Raw genomic sequence first — 19,438 nt, forward strand, 5'->3', positions numbered from 1 at the left:
GTCAGGGGCTGGGGCTGTGTCTGGCAGTAACCCTATAGGGAGTGGGGAATGCAATCCACTCGCTTCCAGAGAGCTCCACATCCCAGATCTGCCAAGTGGATGAAATTATATATATGTGTGTTCTCCCTGCTGCCCCCAAACCTGACACGTTTGGGTTTCCTTTGTCCTGGCAGCAAAAGTCTTACTCTAAATGCAGGAGGGATGTGGGATTATGTTACTGCTGAGGACTCAGGAGCCAGGAGCTGCTGCTGGAGCCTCAATCACCAGGGGGAAAACCAGCCTTAAACAGCAATGGTGCTACACAGAAGCCCTTAAACACCCATCCCCTTCGTTGCCAGCAGCGTTTCGCACTCTGTGTTGCATCACACGGTGTCACAGCCTTTCAGAGCTGCATTAAAAGGTGCTCCCATGACCCACAGCTTAACCAGGGAGCGGGGTGACCTAAATCTGACACCTCGCCCATGCGCAGGAGACACAGCCCAGATGTACCAGCCCCTCAAACGGTTATTTTTGTTGTGGTTTTGTGACACTCACACTCGCAGTCTCTCCTCTTTTCTCAGCTCAAGGTGACCCTCCTGAAATTCCTTTTTGTGCTGAAGGTACCTAGGAAGTTTAAATCATTAATTATCTTTCTTGGAAGTGATGAGCAGATCCGCAGCCTGAGCCTGAGCAGGAGATGGCCCCAAAGCCCAAACCAAACTGAAGAATTGAGTTGCAGTTTGTAAACACCTTTGGGTTCTCCTGCCTAAAGCCTGCATTCATGTGCATCTACCTGAAGCTTCCCTGGTTACTGGAGCACGTGTCTCCTCTCATATTGTCGCGGTCAGGATGAGGGAAGGAGACTGACAGTGCTGTGAAGTGAAGAAAATAAGCACACAGGGCTTTCCTTCTCGCCTGTTCAGCACTGCAATTTGTGAGTGTCAGCTGCAACCATCACAAGTCGGCACTGCCAGGGCCTGAATTAGTTATTTTTTTAATGCACCCTGCCCTGCTGACACCCTGCTCTTTGCTGTGCCCCCCAAACCACTTCTGCTTGCCCACCACATCTTCCCTCCCATCCCTGTGCTGGCCCGGGGGTGTTGTGGGCACGATGCCGCCTTCACGCCTGGGCTGGCAAATTTTTAGGACAGTTTCCCGAGGCGGCGATAATCCCTTCCCTGCCGAGGGGGGCCGCCTGCCCGCACCCCCCTGGCCCGCAGCCTCCCTCTCCCTGTTGCCATGGCGAGGGATGTGTGTTGCCAGGGAGAGCAGCACCGCGGAGGTGCCTTGGCAACGGCCTCCCCTTTTCCCTCCCCTCTGTTGCCACGGGGACAGCGGCCCCTCTCCCCATCCCCTCCTGTTGCCGTGGCGATGGGAAGGACGAGCCTCCGTGGAAGCTGCGGTCGCCACGGCAACACGCTCCTCTCCGTTGCCATGGCAGCAGCCCCCGCGCATCATCCTACTCTGCCCCGTTGCTATGGCAACAGCCCCGCTCCCCATCGCTTTGCCCCGTTGCTATGGCAACAGCATCCTTCCCACTCGCTCCTGTAAAAGGGACCACGGGCCAGAGCCCCACGCCTGGGCAAGGGCGTGAGAGGCTTGGGGCGGTAACGGGGGACCCGAAAAGGGCCCGCGGGACTGGGGATGGGTTTGGGCACCCGGGACACCGCGAGGGGACCGGGCTGGCTGTGGGGACCCGGGGCACGGAGTGGCGGGGACACAGGGACACGGAGGGGGCTGGGGGGGAGAGGACCCCGGGCGGGCAGCGGCGCACGGAGCTCGGGGCCCGGCCCCGTCCTCCCCGCGGGCGGCCCCGGCCCCGGCCCCGGCCCGCCCCCGTCCCGCCCGTGCCCGTCCCCGGCCGGGCCATGGCGGCGGCGGCCGCGCTGTGCCTGGGCCGGGCCCCGCGGCCGCCGCTGCCGCTCGTGGTGATCCTGGGGGCCACCGGCACCGGGAAATCGGCGCTGGCGCTGCAGCTCGGGCTGCGCCTCGGCGGGGAGATCGTCAGCGCCGACTCCATGCAGGTACGGCCGGCGCCGGGCACCGGGGAGGCCGCGGCCGGGCCTGGGCCGGGAGGAGCCGCGACCGGAGCCCGGTGGGGCCTGGGCCTGGGCCGGGGGCTGGGAGGCGGCTCGGCCTGTACCGGGGGCGGCCGGGGCTGCACCGGGAGGGCTCCGAGCTGTACCGGGGGAGGTCCGGCCTGTACCGGGGCCTCCCGGCCTGTACCGGGGGCGGCCTGGGCTGCACCGGGAGGGCTCCGAGCTGTACCGGGAGGGCTCCGAGCTCTGCCGGGAGGGGTCTGAGCTCTACCGGGAGGGGTCTGAGCTCTACCGGGGGAGGTCCGGCCTGTACCGGGGCCTCCCGGCCTGCACCGGGGGCCGCCCGGGCTGTACCGGGGAAAGTCCGAGCTGGGCCTGGAGGGGCAGCAGGGCCCGGTCGGGGCCTGGAAAAGCTCAGTCCCGGCGGCTCCGGGCAGGTTCCCTCCGGTTCCTCCGGGCCCCGTGTCCAGGTGCGGGTAGGGGAGGGCCCACGGGATGGAGGCTGCCTGTTGAATGCGCTCCCGGTGTCGCTGTCCTGTCCCAATGTCCCTGTCCCCGTATCCCTGTCCTATTCCCAGTGTCCCTGTCCTGTTCTCGGTGCCCCCGTCCCAGCCCTGGAACCCATCCTGGTGCCCCTGTGCCAGGTCCAGTGTCCCTGTCCCAGTGTCCCTGTGCTGTCCCCAGTTCCCCGGTCCCAGTGCTCCTGTCCCACTGGGCAGTTGTTCCGTTACTGTGGCAGTGCCTCTGTGTCCCCTCCCTGCCCTGTGGGCTCTGAACACAACCAAAAATGCGGAGTTTGTTCAAAGTGTTTGTTTAAGCCCCCCCATCCCCAATAAATTCACCTTTTGGCATGAAACCAGAGCGAAGGTGTTTTAATTTTAACCCACCAGAAGCTGCAGGGAGGTGTAAAGGGTTGAGTAAGGGGAGGCAGCAGCTGGAGTAACTTGGTAGTGAGCAACACACAGGGTGGTGTCCTCTGGCATCAGCAAAGGGACACCAAGAGATTTGGGGAAGAGTGTTAAAAATTATACTTTCTCCTTGCCAGTGACAGTGTCTGTGGTCTCATCTCTCACTGCAAGCAGCAGTGTGGAATATATCAGTTGTGTGGTTGGGATAAATCAACAGCAAGGAGCCAAAACTCTTTTTTTTTGGTCTTAATTTTGTTCAGCTACAAGAGCTTTGCCACAGGATGGACATTTCAGCCACCACAAGAATAACAATTTTGCTGTTGCTTAGCAAAATATTTTCCTTACTGATTCACACTTTCACTGTTTGCGTCCTATAGGGTGTGAACTTTCCATCAAGTTTAATGTTAAATGTGTTTATTATTCTACATAAAAAAGTGTTTTCTGCCAGCAACACCCTTTGTGCTGCTCAGAGATCAACTCCCACTATCCTGTGCCCACCTCCCTGTTTCCTGGTCACTCTTTGTGTCCCACTGAGCTAAATTTAAAACCTCACTCTCCTGAATTTGGGGCAAGCAATCAGAAAGCAATTTCTTGGAATATTTCCCTTAAGCTCTTGGGGAAAGAGTGAGGCCTGAGCTGAACTGAAATCCTGAGAGGGCAAAACGTGAAGAGCAGGAGCTTTGCCCATCTTTAATATTGCAGGAGTGGCTGCTGGCTTGGGCCATGCTGTGGCCACGAGGCTCCTGCTGCATCCTGAGCTCTGCAGGTGTGTTTGGAGCCTCCTAAATGTCTGCTGGTGGATATTTAGGAGCTGAATCCCTGCTGGTGGATGTTTAGAGCTGAATCCCCACTGGTGGATATTTAGGAGCTGAATTCTGCTGGTGGATGTTAAGGAGCTGAATCTGCTGGTGGATGTTTCGGAGCTGAATCCCTGCTCATGGATATTTAGGAGCTGAATTGCCACTGGTGGATATTTAGGAGCTGAATTGCCACTGGTGGATATTTAGGAGCTGAATCCCTGCTTGTGGATGTTTCGGAGCGTGCGTTCTGTGCCCTGCTCCTTTCAGGCCCCACCATGGGAATGCAGGCAGTGTGGGGAGGACCCTGCTGCAGGCGCCCGAAGGCATCCAGGCTCCAGTGGCTCTTGTCCTGCTTTCCTTTTAATCTCATTCTAGCGTGACTGTGGAGCCAGGGCCCAGCAGCTCGGCTGCTTTATCCCGTAATGCAGCGTGCTGCCGAGGCGGGGCAGCCCCCGGTGCCCCCCAGCCGGGGCTCCTTTCTCTCTGCCTTTGTTCCCCGTGCCCTGTCCCCCTGCCACGCAGGGCTGGCTCTGCTGTCCTCGCAGGAGACTCGCCAGGGTTTGGAAATCCCGTTGCTGGTCGGGGATTGACAGCTGCCAGCGACCGTGTCGCCCTCAGCCCCCTCTGTGCATTCATTGCCGGGCTCTGAGCAGCGCTGACAAATGCTGGCAGTGTTTTGGGCAGCTGCTGGAGCGGGAGCCAGGCCGGGGAAGGGGCTGGGGAGCCCCGAGCCCACCTGTTCCCACACACAGGCACCCCTCTATCCATCTCCAGGGTGTTTTCGTCATGGCTCTGAGTCGCTGTGCTCAAATTACAGACTTAACTGCTGCCTGCTTGCAGCTCAGGAGCTCTGGTTAATCTGCTGGCCTCTTAATCTTTCTTTTTGTCCTTTCTGTTGCTGTTTGTCATCCCAGTGAGTTTGGTTGAGGAGTAAATAATTCCTTGGAGAGCCAGGCAGGGTGAAGCCAGTCGTGTTTCTTCATTTCTTCATTCCTGGCAGTGAACGTGCAGGGATCCCTGTGCCAGCTTGAGGAGGGCCCCATCCACTCATGATCCCACTGTGCCTTCTAGATTCCAATGTCCCATCTGGATCCCACTGTCCCTTGGGAGTGGTGATGCAGTTGCTGTAGCACACGCTTGCCAGTCAGTGTGTGCAGTCAGGACATCTCCAGAGCCTTTGCAGGAATCAGGGCAGGGAGTCAATCGTGCTCTCCTTGGCTTGGGTCCTCCATGCCCCTCTCCAGCATGGCCCCTGTGAAATCCTGATGTTTTCCTGGCCGTAGATACTAGTGCCAGAACAAAGATTTGGGAGAACCTGCCCTTCCCAGGCCTGCAGATCCTAAAAATCATGGGGATTTACGTGTCCTGCCTCAGTTTCCCCACCTTTTCCAGAGGGGCAGCTCTGCCCTCCCAGCCCAGCACGGGGGCTCAGCGCAGAGGCGGGAGGACGCCCTCAAGGCTAAGCATCTTTAGTGCTGCCTTGTGCTCCGTGTCTCGGAGCCCGGCTGCTCCAGGCTGCTGCTAATCTGTTTTGGGGCCTTAGAAAGCAACAAAGGCTTATCTGAGCCGCTGGCTGAAAATAGAAATGAGTGTCAGGAGGACGTCTCGGTGCGAGGCCCTGCCGACAGCCAGCTGGTGGAAACCTTCTCGGGGCTTACTGCCTGTGTGTAAAAGGCTGCCTTTGTTTCCTCCCAGCCCACACACTGACACTGCATTCCTCCCCTTGTTGCCAGATATTCCAGGAGCTCTCGGTGTTTAATCTCCAGGAGAAGCTGGGGATGGCAGCCTGAGTTCTGTATCCTGGATGTGCCCGTGCGGGGCACTGGGAGCTGCTGGCTGACTCTGAGCAGCCTGTCAGCCCTCTGTGCTCACTGGGGTTGCAGGCAGGCAGTGGGAATTGGAGGAGCTGGAGGGTTGGGAATGGGGAGAACAGGCAGGGAGCCAAAGCTCACTGAATTCAAAGCCTTTCTGTGCCGGCTGGAGCCCGTGTTGAATGGAGCTGCCAGCCCAGGGATCAATAAGCTGCCCGCAGCCACGGGGCACGTTGGCAGAGCTGCCTGTGGGCCCGTCCTGCCTGCTCACCATCCCCTGGGGCAGCTGCCTTTCTGCAGGCTTTGGTTGCCCTCCCTCTCCCCCTCGCTTCCTGCCCCCCGGGGGAGCCTTTTGGGATGGGAGCAGGAGCCAGCCCTGCCTCTCCCAGGGCTGCAGTTGAGCAAGGTGGGAGCAGAGCTGGTTCAGCAGCTCCAGCAGCTCCTCGCATGACTGCTCCAGGCAGGGCTTGGGCTTCCCTGCTCCACTAACCTCATCCCTCTGTGCCTGGTGCCCGTGGGTCACCTCTGTGTCACCTTGTCCTCCTGTCTGGGACCAGGGGAGCAGTGGGTGGAGGCCACGCTGCAGCAGGAGGCTTGGCAGCTTCTCAGAGGGGATTAAGGGGAAATTTATTTCTTGTAGTCTGGCTGGGGTGGTTTCTGGGGGGATGGAGAAGGAAATGAGTACAGCCATTTCCAGTCCTTTTCCCCATCATCCCGGTTTATCCCATGCTGGGAGACTTCTCTTAAGCAGGAAGGCTCTGAGAACGAAACACATCCTTCCAAAGCACCTCCTTTGCCACCTCCTGCTCAGTCCTGGGCACAGCACAGAGCTGGGCTGGACACAGAGGCTTTATGTGCCCCACTGTGAGCTGCCAGTGCTGAGGAGGGTTGTGTTTGCATGGGAAGCAGGGTGAGGAGCTGTCCTCATTTCCCCTGCCTGGAATCTGCTCTGTGTTGCAGGCAGCAGTGATCCTTGTCCCCACAAGGAGAACAGCACACCTGAGCTTTTAGCTGCAGCAGCAGATGAGGGGGTGGCAGCTTGGAGGCCCTAATTCTGGAGCTCTGTGCCAGGCTGGTGACACTGCCAAGGCTCTGGCTGCATCGTCCAAGAGCTCAGTCAGCCCTCCCAGCCCTAATGACAGAGTTGTGTCAAAGCAGGAAAGCAGTCACGAGCGGTTGGACTCCACGGTTCATCTGCTGTGGGCAGGAACAAACAGCAGAGAGAGGCAGCTTGGCCCTGGCAGGAGCAGGTGTTGGCAGGATTCCTGCTGCCCTGCCTGAACGTGGCACGTGCCCCTGCTGTGCCCCTGCTGTGCCCTGCCTGTGCCGCCCCAGCAGGGGCTGGGAGGGGTGACTGGCACAGGGGGAAGGGGTCAGTGCAGGTCTCACAGGACACAGAGGTGAAGGACAGGCTCTTCTCTTCCCCAGGTGTACAAGGGCTTGGACATCATCACCAACAAGGTTTCCCCTCAGGAGCAGCGTCTCTGCAGGCACCACATGATCAGCTTTGTGGATCCCCTCGTCTCCAACTACACTGTGGTGGATTTCAGGGACAAAGCTGTGCCTCTGATATCCTGTCATGCTGCAGCCTGCCTGGCTGAGCAGGAATGGGCTTCCCACCTCCATGGCCAGAGGGATGCATGTTTGGGCTCTCCACATTCCTCTGTTTTTCCAGAGGATTCTGCTGGTGAGAGGGACTTGGGGCTTCTTTTGCCCAGCTAACCCTCAGGACAGCCCAGGGAAGATCTGTGCTGAGTGTTGTCCTCCCTGGCAGTCCTGGGGTGTCCCTGAGTTCTGGAGCTGACAGAGAGCAATGAGAGATGAGGGACACCTCTAACCCTGTCCTGCAGCCTTACTGGCTCCCTGAGGCTGGGAGAGTGGGATCTGAGCCCCAGCCTGCTGCTCCCACAGCCTTCCCCCCCTGCTCTCCTCTCTGCTTCTGCTCCTTGACTCTGGCACATTGAAGATATCTTTGCCCGGGACAAGATCCCCATAGTTGTGGGAGGAACCAACTACTACATTGAGTCCCTGCTCTGGAAGGTCCTTATCAACACCAAGGTACTGTGGGGGGCTGTGAATCCCTCTGGGAAAGGATGAATCCCATGTTTAGGGCAGACTTCCTGCAATTTGGCACGGTACTGTCCCTGCTGGAGAGCGGCAAGGAGACCCTAAAGCCCCTCCTTCACCCCATGGCTCTGAGGGATTGTGTTGCTTGGTTCAGGGCTGTCCTGTGCCCCACAGGAGAAGGCCAGCAGTGTCCCCAGGCCGGACAGTGACAGGAAAGTGGAGCTGGAGCAGCTGGACAGTGCTGAGCTCCATCGGCGCCTGAGCCAGGTGGACCCGGAGATGGCGGCCAAGCTGCACCCCCACGACAAGCGCAAGGTGGCCAGGTGAGCACCCCTCAGCCCTTCCTGAGGGAATTGTGTGCCTGGGAGCACGGCAGGATGAGCACTCCCACCCCAGTGGGTGCTCCTGGGCTCTTGGTGCTGGGGACTCTGTGGGATCTGAGCCCTTTGGCCACACAGCCCCAGCCTGAGCTGCCTCTGGGGTGCTGGGCTGTGCTCTGGGGCTGCTCCTGCTCCGTGCCCCAGCAGCAGAGGGTTTGTCTGGAGCTATTTAAAGAGCAAGCTGCCCTGCTGGCTGAGTTACATAGCTGAGCTCTGTGGGAACAGCACGGCAGCAAGACCAGGCTTGCTGCTCCGTCCCAGCCGAGCCCTGGCCCCGGGGAGCAGAACACCGCCCACCCCATTCGCACGGTGCAGGGGCATGGAGGGTGGGGCACCAGCACAGCTCCCTCCCTGCCTGGGCTGGGCAAAGCTCCACAGCAGCATCTCAGCGCTGGTGCCGTGTCCCTGCAGCCCTGCCTGGCTGGAAAGGGCAGGGCTGGAGCCAGATCCCTGTCCCCTGCAGGACTTGTCCCTGTGCCAGGCAGGAGTGGGTGGCTGTGCTCTCGGCTCCTCGGGTGCCAGCACTGCACCCCCAGGACCTGGGTGTGCGTGGATGCCGGGCACGGGACGGGGCTGGGACCTGCCCTCCCCCCACATGAGAGGGTTGGATCTCGGCGAGTGTCTGCGGTTCCCTCTGCTGGAGCCCCCGGGGCTGCTGGGGGAATGGGAACGCTGGTTCTCACCCAGCCTCTGAGCTCTGTGTGTCTCTGCTTCCAGGAGCCTCCAAGTGTTTGAAGAGACGGGGATCCCCCACAGTCAAATCCTGCACCAGCAGCAGGAGGAGGAAGGCGGGGGGCCCTTAGGTGGGCCCCTGAAATACCCACATTCCTGCATCCTGTGGCTCCACGCAGACCAGGCAGGTGAGAGCGGGCTCCTGGCTGGCTGAGGAAGGGCTGACTCCCTGCTCCTGCCCCAGCCTCCTCCCTGGAGAAGGCAGCAATTCCTCTGGCAGCAGTGGGTGTGACAGAGAACTGCCAGGCTCTGCCTTCCTCAGGTGGAGCAGCAGCCTGGCAGTGCTGACTCCTGTCCTGGCAGGCTGTGCAGCCCCCCAGGACATGGCTCCCTGCAGCTCAGCCATGTCCTGCTGTCCTCCTGCAGCTCTGGATGCACGGCTGGACAAGAGGGTGGATGACATGGTGGCTGCAGGGCTGCTGGAGGAGCTGCGGGACTTCCACCGCCGCTACAACCAGCAGAAGGTGGCAGAGAACCGGTGGGTGAGCAGCCAGATCCTCTCTGCTCCTCCCTCTGGAGGTCTCCCACTGTGAGCCCTGCCTTTGGTTCTCCTCCAGGCAGGATTACCAGCACGGCATCTTCCAGTCCATTGGCTTCAAGGAATTCCACGAGTACCTCGTCAGCGAAGGGAATTGCTCACCCGAGACCAGTGCCCTGCTGCTGGAGAAAGGTGAGGGCAGCACCTCGTGTGCCCCACAAAGCTCCAGGTGACACCACAAGGTGCTCTAAACCAAAGTCACAGCCCCAGCTGCACCTTTCTCTCTGCATTTCCCACTTCTGCCAGCCCAGAGGGGCAGGGACTCGTTTTCCAGTGATTGGAGAGCATCTCTGAGCACACCCAGAGCAGCCCTTCCCTCCCCTCAGGCCTCCTTGCAGGGTGCACAGGGTACAGGTGACCTGGGATCTGGAGCAGGTCCACTTGGGCGATGGGATCCCAGCTGGGGTGTGAATGCTGTGGAGAGCAGGGCTGGAAAAGAGGAATGAAGCAGAACTCAGCATGTCAGCAGCTCTGTGGTGGTGAGGAATGTGGGGATCAGTCAGCAGGGATGCAGCCTTTGGTGCTGTGTTATTGTGGAATGTCTGGGCTGATGTTGGAGGGGAGCTGCTCTCCACACAGGGAGGGCCCAGGCAAAGTCCATCCGTGCCAAGGAGGGTTCAGTGTGGAAGAAGAGACTGAAGAAACCACAGAAATGATAAAAGGCTTGAAAACAAGTTTGATGCAGAAGGAACTTGTTGTGTCTGCTCAGGAGACGATTAGGAGGGATTTGATAAGCCTGGTACTAAATATTGAGCAGTTGTAGAGTGGTAAATCATCCTCTGCTGGGTGGGATGAGCAGTCCTGGGCTCCATTGTGCAGAGAATTGGGCATTATGAGAGCAGTGCAGCACTTGAACAGGTTATCCTACCTGCTAAAGCTTCAGGGTGGAGGGTTTGGGCTCTTTGCACCCTCTGTTTATTCAGGGATATTTGGGGTACCTTGTCCAGCCCCTTCTCAGTGCAGGCACAGACCCCCAGACTGACAGTAAAAATAATTCTCATAGTGCCACCCAGCATAAACTTCTTTCTTGTGTGATTTCCCTCCCCTGGAGCTGACAGCCTCTTCTCACTGACCTTTGGGGTTTTTTTTCCTCCTGTTTAATCCCCTGTTCCAAAGGGATCCAGGCCCTGAAGCAGGTGACCAAGAGATACGCCCGGAGGCAGAACAAATGGGTCCGGAACCGCTTCCTGAAACGTGAGTCCTCTGCTCCCAGCTCTCCTCATGCTCCATCTCAGCTCCACCGGGGACTCTGGGGCTTTGGGGCAGCCTGTGTTTGGGGGTCTGCTCCCAGCTAGACCCTCCAGGAGCCACCCAGTGTCCCCATCCACCCACAAGGCTCTGCCTTTCCCACTGGTTTGGGTTGCAGAGTGGATCTCCTGCCCCTCCTGAGATGTGTCCAGGCAGGATCTCCTGCCCCTCCTGAGATGTGTCCTGCCCACAGCCTCTCATCCGAGACACTCAAGAGCCAGCTCTGTCTCCTGTACCCCTGGACCCCATCCCCTCCCAGCCATCAGGAGGGATAAATCCCAAGCAGAGGCTCAGCCCCGTGTCAGGCACTGTTAGATGATGATGATGATGATGGTCACAAACATCCCTGCAGCTTATCCTGCCAAATGCTCCTGAGGGGCTCAGGGAGGGGGTCCCCACGCACCCACACATGCTCCTGGCGGGGAGCAAGCAAAGCCCATTTGACAGCTGCCCTCCAGATTAGGAGCAGCAGCCCCGTGGCCATGCTCTGGGTGGTGGCAGGGAGCCAGCAGGACTTCCCCATCCCAGCCCCAGCCTTGGAGCAGGGCCAGCAGCAGCAGCTGGGAGCCGGGCACTTGTTGAAAGGTGCTCAGTAGGGGCAAAACAACAATAAAATAAATAATAGTAAAAAAAAAAAAAAATAAAGAGAAGGCAGGGAGAAACTCGAGTCAAAAAAAGACGGACTTTGAAGGAGGCCGCAGGAGTTTTGGCAGAGTGGCTCAGCTCACCTTTCTGGTGGCAGGTGTGCTTCAGATGGGCCTGTCAGGGGCTAGTTTGTGGGCACAGCAATAAAAGCAGCACCTGCTGGGGACTGGCACGTGGAGCCTTTGATGGCTTTGTCCAGGCAGGGACAGCCAGGGCCCGTGGAGGGCAGGTGAGCCATGGAGAGCAGCCAGGTCACCCGGGGAGCAGGTGCTCTCTGCTGGCAGCTGTTCCACCCTGTCCTGGCTGCAGCCAGTGCCCTGTGTCCTGGCATTGGGCCAGGGCAGACCAGAGGGGTGGCTGTGAACCTGTCCCTTGTCATTAGCAAAGCATCTCCTGCCAGGAGCCAGGAGCATCAGCCCCTGCACAGTCAGTTCCAGCTCTGAGTGGGAATCTGCACGCTCAGATCCCTCATCCAGGCTCCATGCCTGCATCTCCTTGTCAGCCTGCTGTGGTGGCTTTGTGCCTGCATCCAGCTCTTCCATCCTCCCAGCCTCCTGTGCACCAGGGCTGGGCTGAGGTGGTGGTTGTTGTGATGGGCTGCTGGCATGCTCAGATTCCAGAACATTCTCCCAAGGGCAGCCAGCTGTGAAGATGCTTCCCTGAGTCCTGAGGTGTTCCTGCTGCTTGCAGGAGGGAATTTTGGCTCTGGACAGCCTGGTGCTGTTGGCTTCTGAATGCTGATAGGAAAAAGCAGATCCCTCTGCTCCCCCTGGGTTCTGGAAGGGGGTGCTGAGGGTTTCTGGTGCTGAGGGTTTCTGGTGCTGAGCTGCCTCGTGGTGTTTCTGTAGGTCCTGGGCCCAACGTGCCCCCAGTTTATGGCTTGGAGGTGTCTGATGCGCATCGGTGGGAGGAGGATGTGCTGAAACCTGCCCTGGAGATCGTGGAGAGCTTCATCCAGGTACTGGGGAGCTGGCCTTTGCCTGCCTCACTTCTCTGTGCTCTCCAGGCCCCCTGGCTTGGCACACAGTCTGTCCCTGGAGCAGGGCTGGCTGCTCACATGCCCAGCCTTGGCATTTCCTTGCAGCAGTAGATTTGTTGTCTCAGCTGAACATTTTCCCCAATGCCCAGTGCTGCGCTTGGTAAAACTCTCTGTCTACCTTGCCAGCCCGTGTCTGAGTCTGCCAAGCTCCCATCCCAAACTCTGTGAAAGTGAACAAATTTTGGTGGCAGAGCCCAGCTTGAGGCATTATTTGATCTGCAGGGCCGTGAGCCCCCGGCAGAGCCCCTGAGGATGGAGCAGGACGAGGAGAACAAGCGGAGCCATCGCGTGTGTGAGCTCTGTGCCAGACTCATCATCGGCGACAGGGAGTGGGCAGGTAGGGCCCTCACAGGGCACAGGAGGGCACCTGGGAGGGCTGAGCTTCTGTGGGCTGCTGGAGCAGCTGCCCTGTGGCCAGATGACCCCCAGCTCGTGATCCTGGCCTCGCAGGGGTTGTTTGCAGGAGCTGTGCCACAGGAACCATCTGTCAGGATTCCCTCCTTCCCTGGGCTTCCCCCCCTTCCCAGCACCCAGAAAACACAGAGAGCATCACACCAGGGATCTGTATGTGGCATCAAGCTCAGAGCTTGATGTTTATTCAGGGCTCCTGGTCCTTCACAGCACTGTGGATGCTTCTTCAAAAAGCACAGAGCAAATCTCCTCTAAAATTCTGTTGTGTAAATGAAAATTTCATAATGTTTCTAATAGTTCAGCTCTAATATTTCCTACTTATGTGTGGGGTTTTTTTTTCTTTTTAAACTATTCCTAGCTGTAATAGAAAGGGATTTTCTATTTTCCATAGACTTACTTTAAAAGAGCTCAGCTGGAATCAGATTAAGTCAGTGAATTTATCTGTGCTGGGAGGCTCATGCTGAGAACCAGAAACAAAAAGTCATGGAGAAACCTGCTGCAGAAATGAAACTGGTAAATCTCCATGTGTTGCCCAAATACAGGATGTGCAGGGTCATGGTTTAACCCCAGCATCTGAGCCCCCCACAGCCACTCCCCCACTCTCTGTCTCTGGGAGAGAGAATTGCAAGGGTAAAAGTGAGAAAAATTGTTGGTTGAGTTAAAGTTTAATAGAGAAAGCAAAGCAAAACTAGGAATTAATTCACTGCTTGCCATGGTTGGGCAGATGCTCAGCCATCCCCAGGAAATCTGGGCTCCATCACATCTGACACGACATTGGGAAGACAAATGCCATCATCCCCATGTCCCCCCCTTTCCTTCCCCCCAGGAAGTGTGAGCTGCATGGCCTGGGCTGTCCCTGGGGTAAGCTGGGGTCAGCTGTGTCCCCTCCAACCCCCTGTGCACCCCCAGCTCCCTCTCTGTTGCTGTGAGGAGCAGAAAAGGCCTTGACTCAGTTCCAGAGCTCCCAGCGACAACAAAACATCCCCGAGTTATCAACCCTGTGCTCAGCACGAATCCAAACACAGCCCCAGAGCAGCTACTGTGAGGGAAATCAACTCTGCCCCAGCCAAAACAAGCAGATGAGACTCAACCAAAGATAAATTTCCCAGGTTGTTGGGTTTGAAGGAGTTGCTTATTCCTGATTGAGGTAGGGAAGTGCTGAAGGCAAAGGCTGGAGCTGCTCTTTGGGGGAGGCTCCTTGCAGTGAGATCAGTTAAGTGCAGTTGTTGTTTTATCTATTTTAGCCGTCTCAGGAGGTGCTTTGAAGGAGCTCTGTTTGTCCAGAACTGAAAACTCTCCAGGCCCCTGGCATCCTTTAGGTCCAGAAAGTTCTGTGACTCAGTGGGAGCTCCTTGGGGTCCCCCCAAATGCCTCCATGTCCTTAGGGATGTCACCCCAGACACCAGTCAATGGTGACAGTGCCTCCCTCAGCCAAGACCAGCTGTTATTCTCTGTATCCAGCTGAACTGGGCTCAGATCCACAGATGGTGGGAGAAAAATGCTCCAAAGCCTGGGTGTTACTTGTACCTGCAAAATGGACAAAAAGGAAGGTGAAAACAGTGGTGGGAGCTGGGTGGATCTGCACTCTGGTCTGTTTTCTTAGGTCAGGTGACAGAGAGTTTTTGGAACTGCTTCCCAGCACCCTGCTGGCTCTGGGGGATTTTAAAATTGTATCTGATTTTACAATTTATATGGACTTCAAGAGCACAACTCCCAGACAGCTGCAGCAATTGGCACTTCCTCAGCCACTGTAGCTTTGGTGTTGCTTGTGACAAATTGCAGGAGGTGAGACTTTATCTCAGGGTGAGGGTGACCCTCCAGCATTGTGATAAAGCAGCTGCTTTGCATGTGATTTCATCCTTTGGGAGAAAAAGAATGGCTGGAAAACACCTGAGGGCCTTGATTCAGCAGAGCACATACCCTCATTTAATTAAGGCCCTGCTTGAAAAGTTTGTGCTTTAATTGCTGCTCTGATCTCTTGGAAAAGGCAAAACCACCCTGCCAAGATGGTCAGACAAATCCTCCCCTGAGATAAAACCGCTGATAAGGAGGTTTGGCTGTCCTTAAGGATGTGATTTCATGGAGAAATGCAGCTCCTGCTGCTCCAAGCTGAATCCCTGGGATTACCCCTCTGTTTCCATCTGACTCCTGCTGCAGTGCTCTCATGGCTGGGGCACTGCCCTGGAGTTATCCAGAAGTTTAATTCTGCTCCAGGCTTTTCCCTGGCTGCCCTGTAGGATGCACAGCATCTTCCCAGTGCTGTGGTGCAGGGATCCAGTCCTACAAATGATCCTGGCAGCTCTCCATGGGGAGCAAGCAGGGAGTTGCACAACCTCACCTGCAGCCTGCAAAGTGCCACCTCTTGGGAAACACATTCCCACTTCCCTGGAGAGGCTGGAGTGACAGCCTGGAATCTTCTGCCCACACAGAACCAGGATTTTCCCCTCTCTCAGTTCTTCCTTTGTCCTCTTCTGAGCCCTGATAGTTTGGCCTGGAAGTGTCCAGAGGAGCAGCCAGGGCCGGGTTTGGGAATTCGCTTTTCTCTGGGAGTGAATTGTGCTGGGAAGGGAGGGTGCTCTGCCCTGCGTGGGGGGTTTGGCTGTTTCCTCCTCCAAATTCCACAGATTAAAGGCTCTGTTTGCCTCTTCCTCCAGCTCACACACGTTCCAAATCCCACCTGCACCACCTGAAGAAGAGGAGGAAGCTGGAGGCGTCCGGCCGTGCCGGAGGGACCGTGGGGGACAGTGGGGACACAGAGAGCTCGGACGAGGATGGCAGCCTGCCTGTGCCTTAGGCCTGGAAAAGGGAGCAGCTGTGCATCCACCTGCATGGAGAGGAAGCTCCTTAGTGCTGGGCAGCCTTGAACCAAGGAGCTGAGTCATTTTTCTGGGGGGTGAGGCAGGTGTGTGACGGCAAAGGCTGCATGGGATCCTCTTCATGTGGCCTCATCCCGCTGTGTTCCCATGCTCCCCCAGCCCTGCCTGGAACGGGCTGGGCCCCGGGGCAAGGCTGCTGGGAGCCTCCTCCCATGCAAAGTGTGAATTCCTGCCAGAGCTGCATCCTTGGAATGGCTGAGCTGCTGCTCTGTGGTTGTGTGGATCTCAGAGACAGAAATACCCCGACTCCTCCAGCTTGGCCGGGGGTGCAGCTCCGGAGCCGAGCGAACTCTGCCTGCCTTTATTGTGGAGAGGATTTTTTTTTTGTTCTTTTACATGCAAATAAAGTTGCAGGATTATTGTGGGTTTCCCTCCCTGTTAACAAGCGCGGTTTCCTTGCTCTCTGATTCTACCTGGCCCATGTTCCCTGCTCTGGGCACAGGGCAGGAGATCTGGTTCCTTCTCCCAGTCACCTTTTCCACATCTCCTGAGGGAGCTGAGCAGATGTTCCCAGCCTGGTGGGGGCAGGGAGCCCTGTGCACACAGCAGGTGCAGGAGGAGCCTGGCACCTGTTAAACAGGAACTTGGAAATGATCTCATCGAGTTTGCAACAGATGAGCCTGTCCTAGTTAAGGCAGAATTCCCGGGGGGTTACACTGTGGTTTGGCACTGGGAACCAGCCCTGAATTTGAATCCAAAGCTACTGAGCAGCAAATTCCTGGTGCTGTGTCCGCCAGGCAGTTGGTGTCCCACTGTTGTTCCTGGAGGATGTGAGTGCCATTTGTGCCTGGAATGCTGCTCTGGTGAAACCAGGACAGCCTTTGGGATTCTCCTGGCAAATTCAGAGTCAGGAGGGTTTGAGGGTTGGTAGAGCACAAGTTTTTCCTTGTGCTGTGCCATGTGGCAAGAGCCAGGGCTCATCCTGCCGGGGAAGAGCTGCGTGGGTGGATTTGCCGGCGTGGGCTCTGGAGATTCCTGCTTTGGTGGGGATTAGATTAAACCTCCAGTTTGTGTTCCTCAGAGTGGAATTATTCCTGCAGGGCCCCGTGGGGTGCCTGCCTCGAGCTGTGGGAGCTCATGTGCAGGAAAGAGCTGGGAATTTGGCACTGGGCAGAGCTGGGCACCAGCTTTGGAATGCTGGGCACTGCGGTGCTGCTGGGTCTGTGCAGTGCCAGCTGAGCCTCTTCTCCAGCCCAGACTTGTTTGCCATCCATGCTGACTCAACCCAAGGATGTGGGCTCAGCCCAGTGCTGGAGCACATGGGCACGAGGTCGTGGCATGGAATTGTGTTCTCCCAGCCTGAAGTGTGAGCTGGGAGTGCAGGCCCGTGTGCTGAGCTGGTTTGTGACAGACAGCTCTGAGATGTTGAGTCATCTCCCCAGGCCAGGCTGGGATCACTGGGGCAGCACTGGGAAGGAGGGCTGGGATTATCTGCTCTGGCTCCTGAGTGCAGTCAGATGTCCATACTGTTAGAGGTGGATTAAATATCCTTAATCGGTTTAATATGAACTTTGTTATCCCCACAGATTCGTGTTATTCCTCTTGCCCAGCAGCCTGTTCTCTTCAGGAGCCTGTTTGGGACGGGCTGTGCTGAGCAGGGGGAGGCAGGGGCTCCCAGGCCTTGGTTCCCAGGTGTTCCAGGTGAACAGGGTGTGCCACACTTCCTTGTCCATGCAGTGGAGGACGGACACCTGCCCTGATCCTATCAGCACCACAATACAGGTGGGATTTCTTCCTTGGAGAGCTGGGGGCTGCCATTGAGAGCAGGTGATTTGGGCAGAGCCAGGGCAGCATTCCTGCCGGGGGTTGCTCTCCAAGGGAGGTCACTCTCGGTGCGTTGTGCCTCTGCTGTTTGCAGGTCTCCAGGCAGGGGCTGGGATGGAGCTCCTGGCAGGGTCACACCAGTTCTTGGTGCTGGCAGCAGCTCCTGCTGCTCTGGGCCCTGCAGAAGGGACAAACAATGCAGGAATCGCTCGCCAGTCCCAGCCAGGGCTCGCTGAGAAAGTTGTTGTGGTCTCAGGTTTCAGGCTGCTGTCAGTGCCGGGAGGTTTGGGAATGGGGAATGGCACTTCACTCCATCTGCCCTCCGCTAATCCCCAGACAAACGCGGCTCTTCCATCTGTGCAGCCGGAGCCGCCGAGCCCATCACACCAGCCACTTAATCTAAATGGCTTTGGCCAAAGATAAGGTCATTAATTACACTGGGATTAGAAAACAGCCCCGGCGTGGCTTGGCTCGCCATCAATTAAAGCCCTCGGCACCCTGGTCTGGCTGAGCATGGAGCCGAGAGCCTGAGCTGGGGGAGCTCCCTGTCCTTGCTGAGCAGGCACCATCCCGGTGGTGGCACTGCCTGTCCCCGGGGCAGTCCCCTCCCTTGGACACCGGCATTTTGACACGGTGCTGGCAGTCTGGGTGCCAGGCAGAGCAGAGGCAGATCCAGGGCTCCAGGGGGACTCAAATCCTCGTGTCCAGCAGTGAGAGGTGCACGGGCAGCACCTCCCGATCTGCATCCTGCTGTGTGCTGCCTCCAGCAGCCCCTGCCAGGGCTCCAGCCCTGACTGCTGCCCACATGGGTGGCACTGTCCCCAGAGCTCTGAGCTCTGATGCTCAAGGTGCTGTACATCCCCTTTGGTTCCCTTTTCTCACCCGGTTTTGGCTCTGAAATGCTCCCACAGGAAAAGCCTCACCCATGCAGTGCTGCCCTTTGCCAGGGTGGCACATGCCACCTGCTCTGCCCTGAAAATGCCACCTTGGGGACAGTCAGGGCTGGGACGTGGCACGAATTTGGCCTCATCCCTCCCCTCACGAGCAAGGGGCACCACAGGGGGGATGTTATGGGCTCTGTGCCAGGGCCTGACCGGCACAGGGACACTGGGACACAGCTGCCACCTTCTCCCAGCACCGGTGACCAGCTGGTGTCTGTGCCCACACCCTCTGGTGGCTTTAAAGCATCCTGGTGGCGAGTCCCGCGTGGTGACGCTGTCCTGCCTCTTCCCAGCCCGGTTCCCACGCTGCAGGGACACTCCTGGGATGGGCCAGGGACCGTCTGGGGGACGGTGTCACTTAGGGACAGCAGCTCCTGCAGACACACGGCAGCTGCAGCCACCACAGAGCCTGTCCTGGCCCCGTCCTCAGCTCCCAGGTGGGATCCTTGTCCTGAGGGGGGATTTAATGGGACCCTTTGGGCTCCATTTGGGCTCAGCAGGGCTTGGCTGGCACCGCTGCCACCACAGGGCCAGTGGGTCAAAGGAACTCACGGGGAAACTGAGGCACGAGCGTGGAGCAGCTCGGGAGCAGGGCAGGGCTCTGGGGAGCCCGTGCCCCATCCGATGCCTTGGCAGCATTTCAGGTGGCTGTGGCAAAGCCAAATGTCGCAAGAGGCTAAAAATAAAAGGAGCTGTTGGCCGGGGTTGTGCAAGAGCCGTGTCCCTGTCCCGCCCCGCGCGGGAGCTCGGCGCGTTTGGCGGCAAAGCCGGCCGGGCACGGCAGGATCCTGGCACCAATCCCGGGAAATGCCGCTGCCCAAGGGGCTGGGGGCTGTCCCCCCTCCTCTCTGTCCCCTCTGGGCAGCCCTGGGGCTGGGGAGGGGGTCCGTGGAGGTTTGGGGTCCCCATGGCGGCACCCTGAGGAATTCCATCTCAGGGACGCTGCCCATGTGCCCCCAGCACGCACGGGGGGCAGCGGGGAAACTGAGGCAGAGCCTGCCAGAGCCGCCTTGCAGGAGGCTCTGGGGCTGTGGTGTCACCCGTGGGGTGTCATTGTCATCCCCCGGACAGGCAGGACAGAGAGGGGGGGTCACGGTGCCCGTTCCTGCCCTGTGCCAGGCGGGAAAGGCGGCGGGAAGGAGCGGGCTGGCAGGACACCAAACCCCAGGGCACCCGATCGGAGCCACCCTGAGGGTCCCCTGGGGATGGGGGCTGTGTCACCCAGGGGCTGGCACGGGGTCCTGCCCTGGGGGAGCCTCC

At 58.2% G+C, this 19,438-nt stretch overlaps 1 protein-coding gene across 2 annotated transcripts; it reads left to right on the forward strand.

Annotated features, from left to right (window-relative positions):
* Nucleotides 1-1,841: 1,841 nt before the first annotated feature.
* TRIT1 (tRNA isopentenyltransferase 1) lies at nucleotides 1,842-15,843 on the forward strand. 2 transcript variants are annotated; one of them, XM_066564723.1, is made up of 11 exons: nucleotides 1,842-2,003; nucleotides 6,966-7,106; nucleotides 7,497-7,595; nucleotides 7,779-7,927; nucleotides 8,702-8,844; nucleotides 9,083-9,194; nucleotides 9,274-9,386; nucleotides 10,371-10,448; nucleotides 11,996-12,105; nucleotides 12,409-12,523; nucleotides 15,252-15,843. In XM_066564723.1, exons 1-11 carry the CDS (start codon nucleotides 1,848-1,850, stop codon nucleotides 15,389-15,391), a joined length of 1,356 nt encoding a protein of 451 aa, XP_066420820.1. In that variant the 5' UTR covers nucleotides 1,842-1,847; the 3' UTR covers nucleotides 15,392-15,843. The 2 variants fall into 2 exon arrangements, with proteins under 2 accessions (XP_066420820.1, XP_066420819.1); XM_066564722.1 differs by lacking the exons at nucleotides 6,966-7,106; nucleotides 7,497-7,595.
* The last annotated feature ends 3,595 nt before the right edge of the window (nucleotides 15,844-19,438 follow it).

The sequence above is a fragment of the Molothrus aeneus genome, chromosome 23 (genome assembly GCF_037042795.1).
Source record: "Molothrus aeneus isolate 106 chromosome 23, BPBGC_Maene_1.0, whole genome shotgun sequence".
NCBI lineage: Eukaryota > Metazoa > Chordata > Aves > Passeriformes > Icteridae > Molothrus > Molothrus aeneus.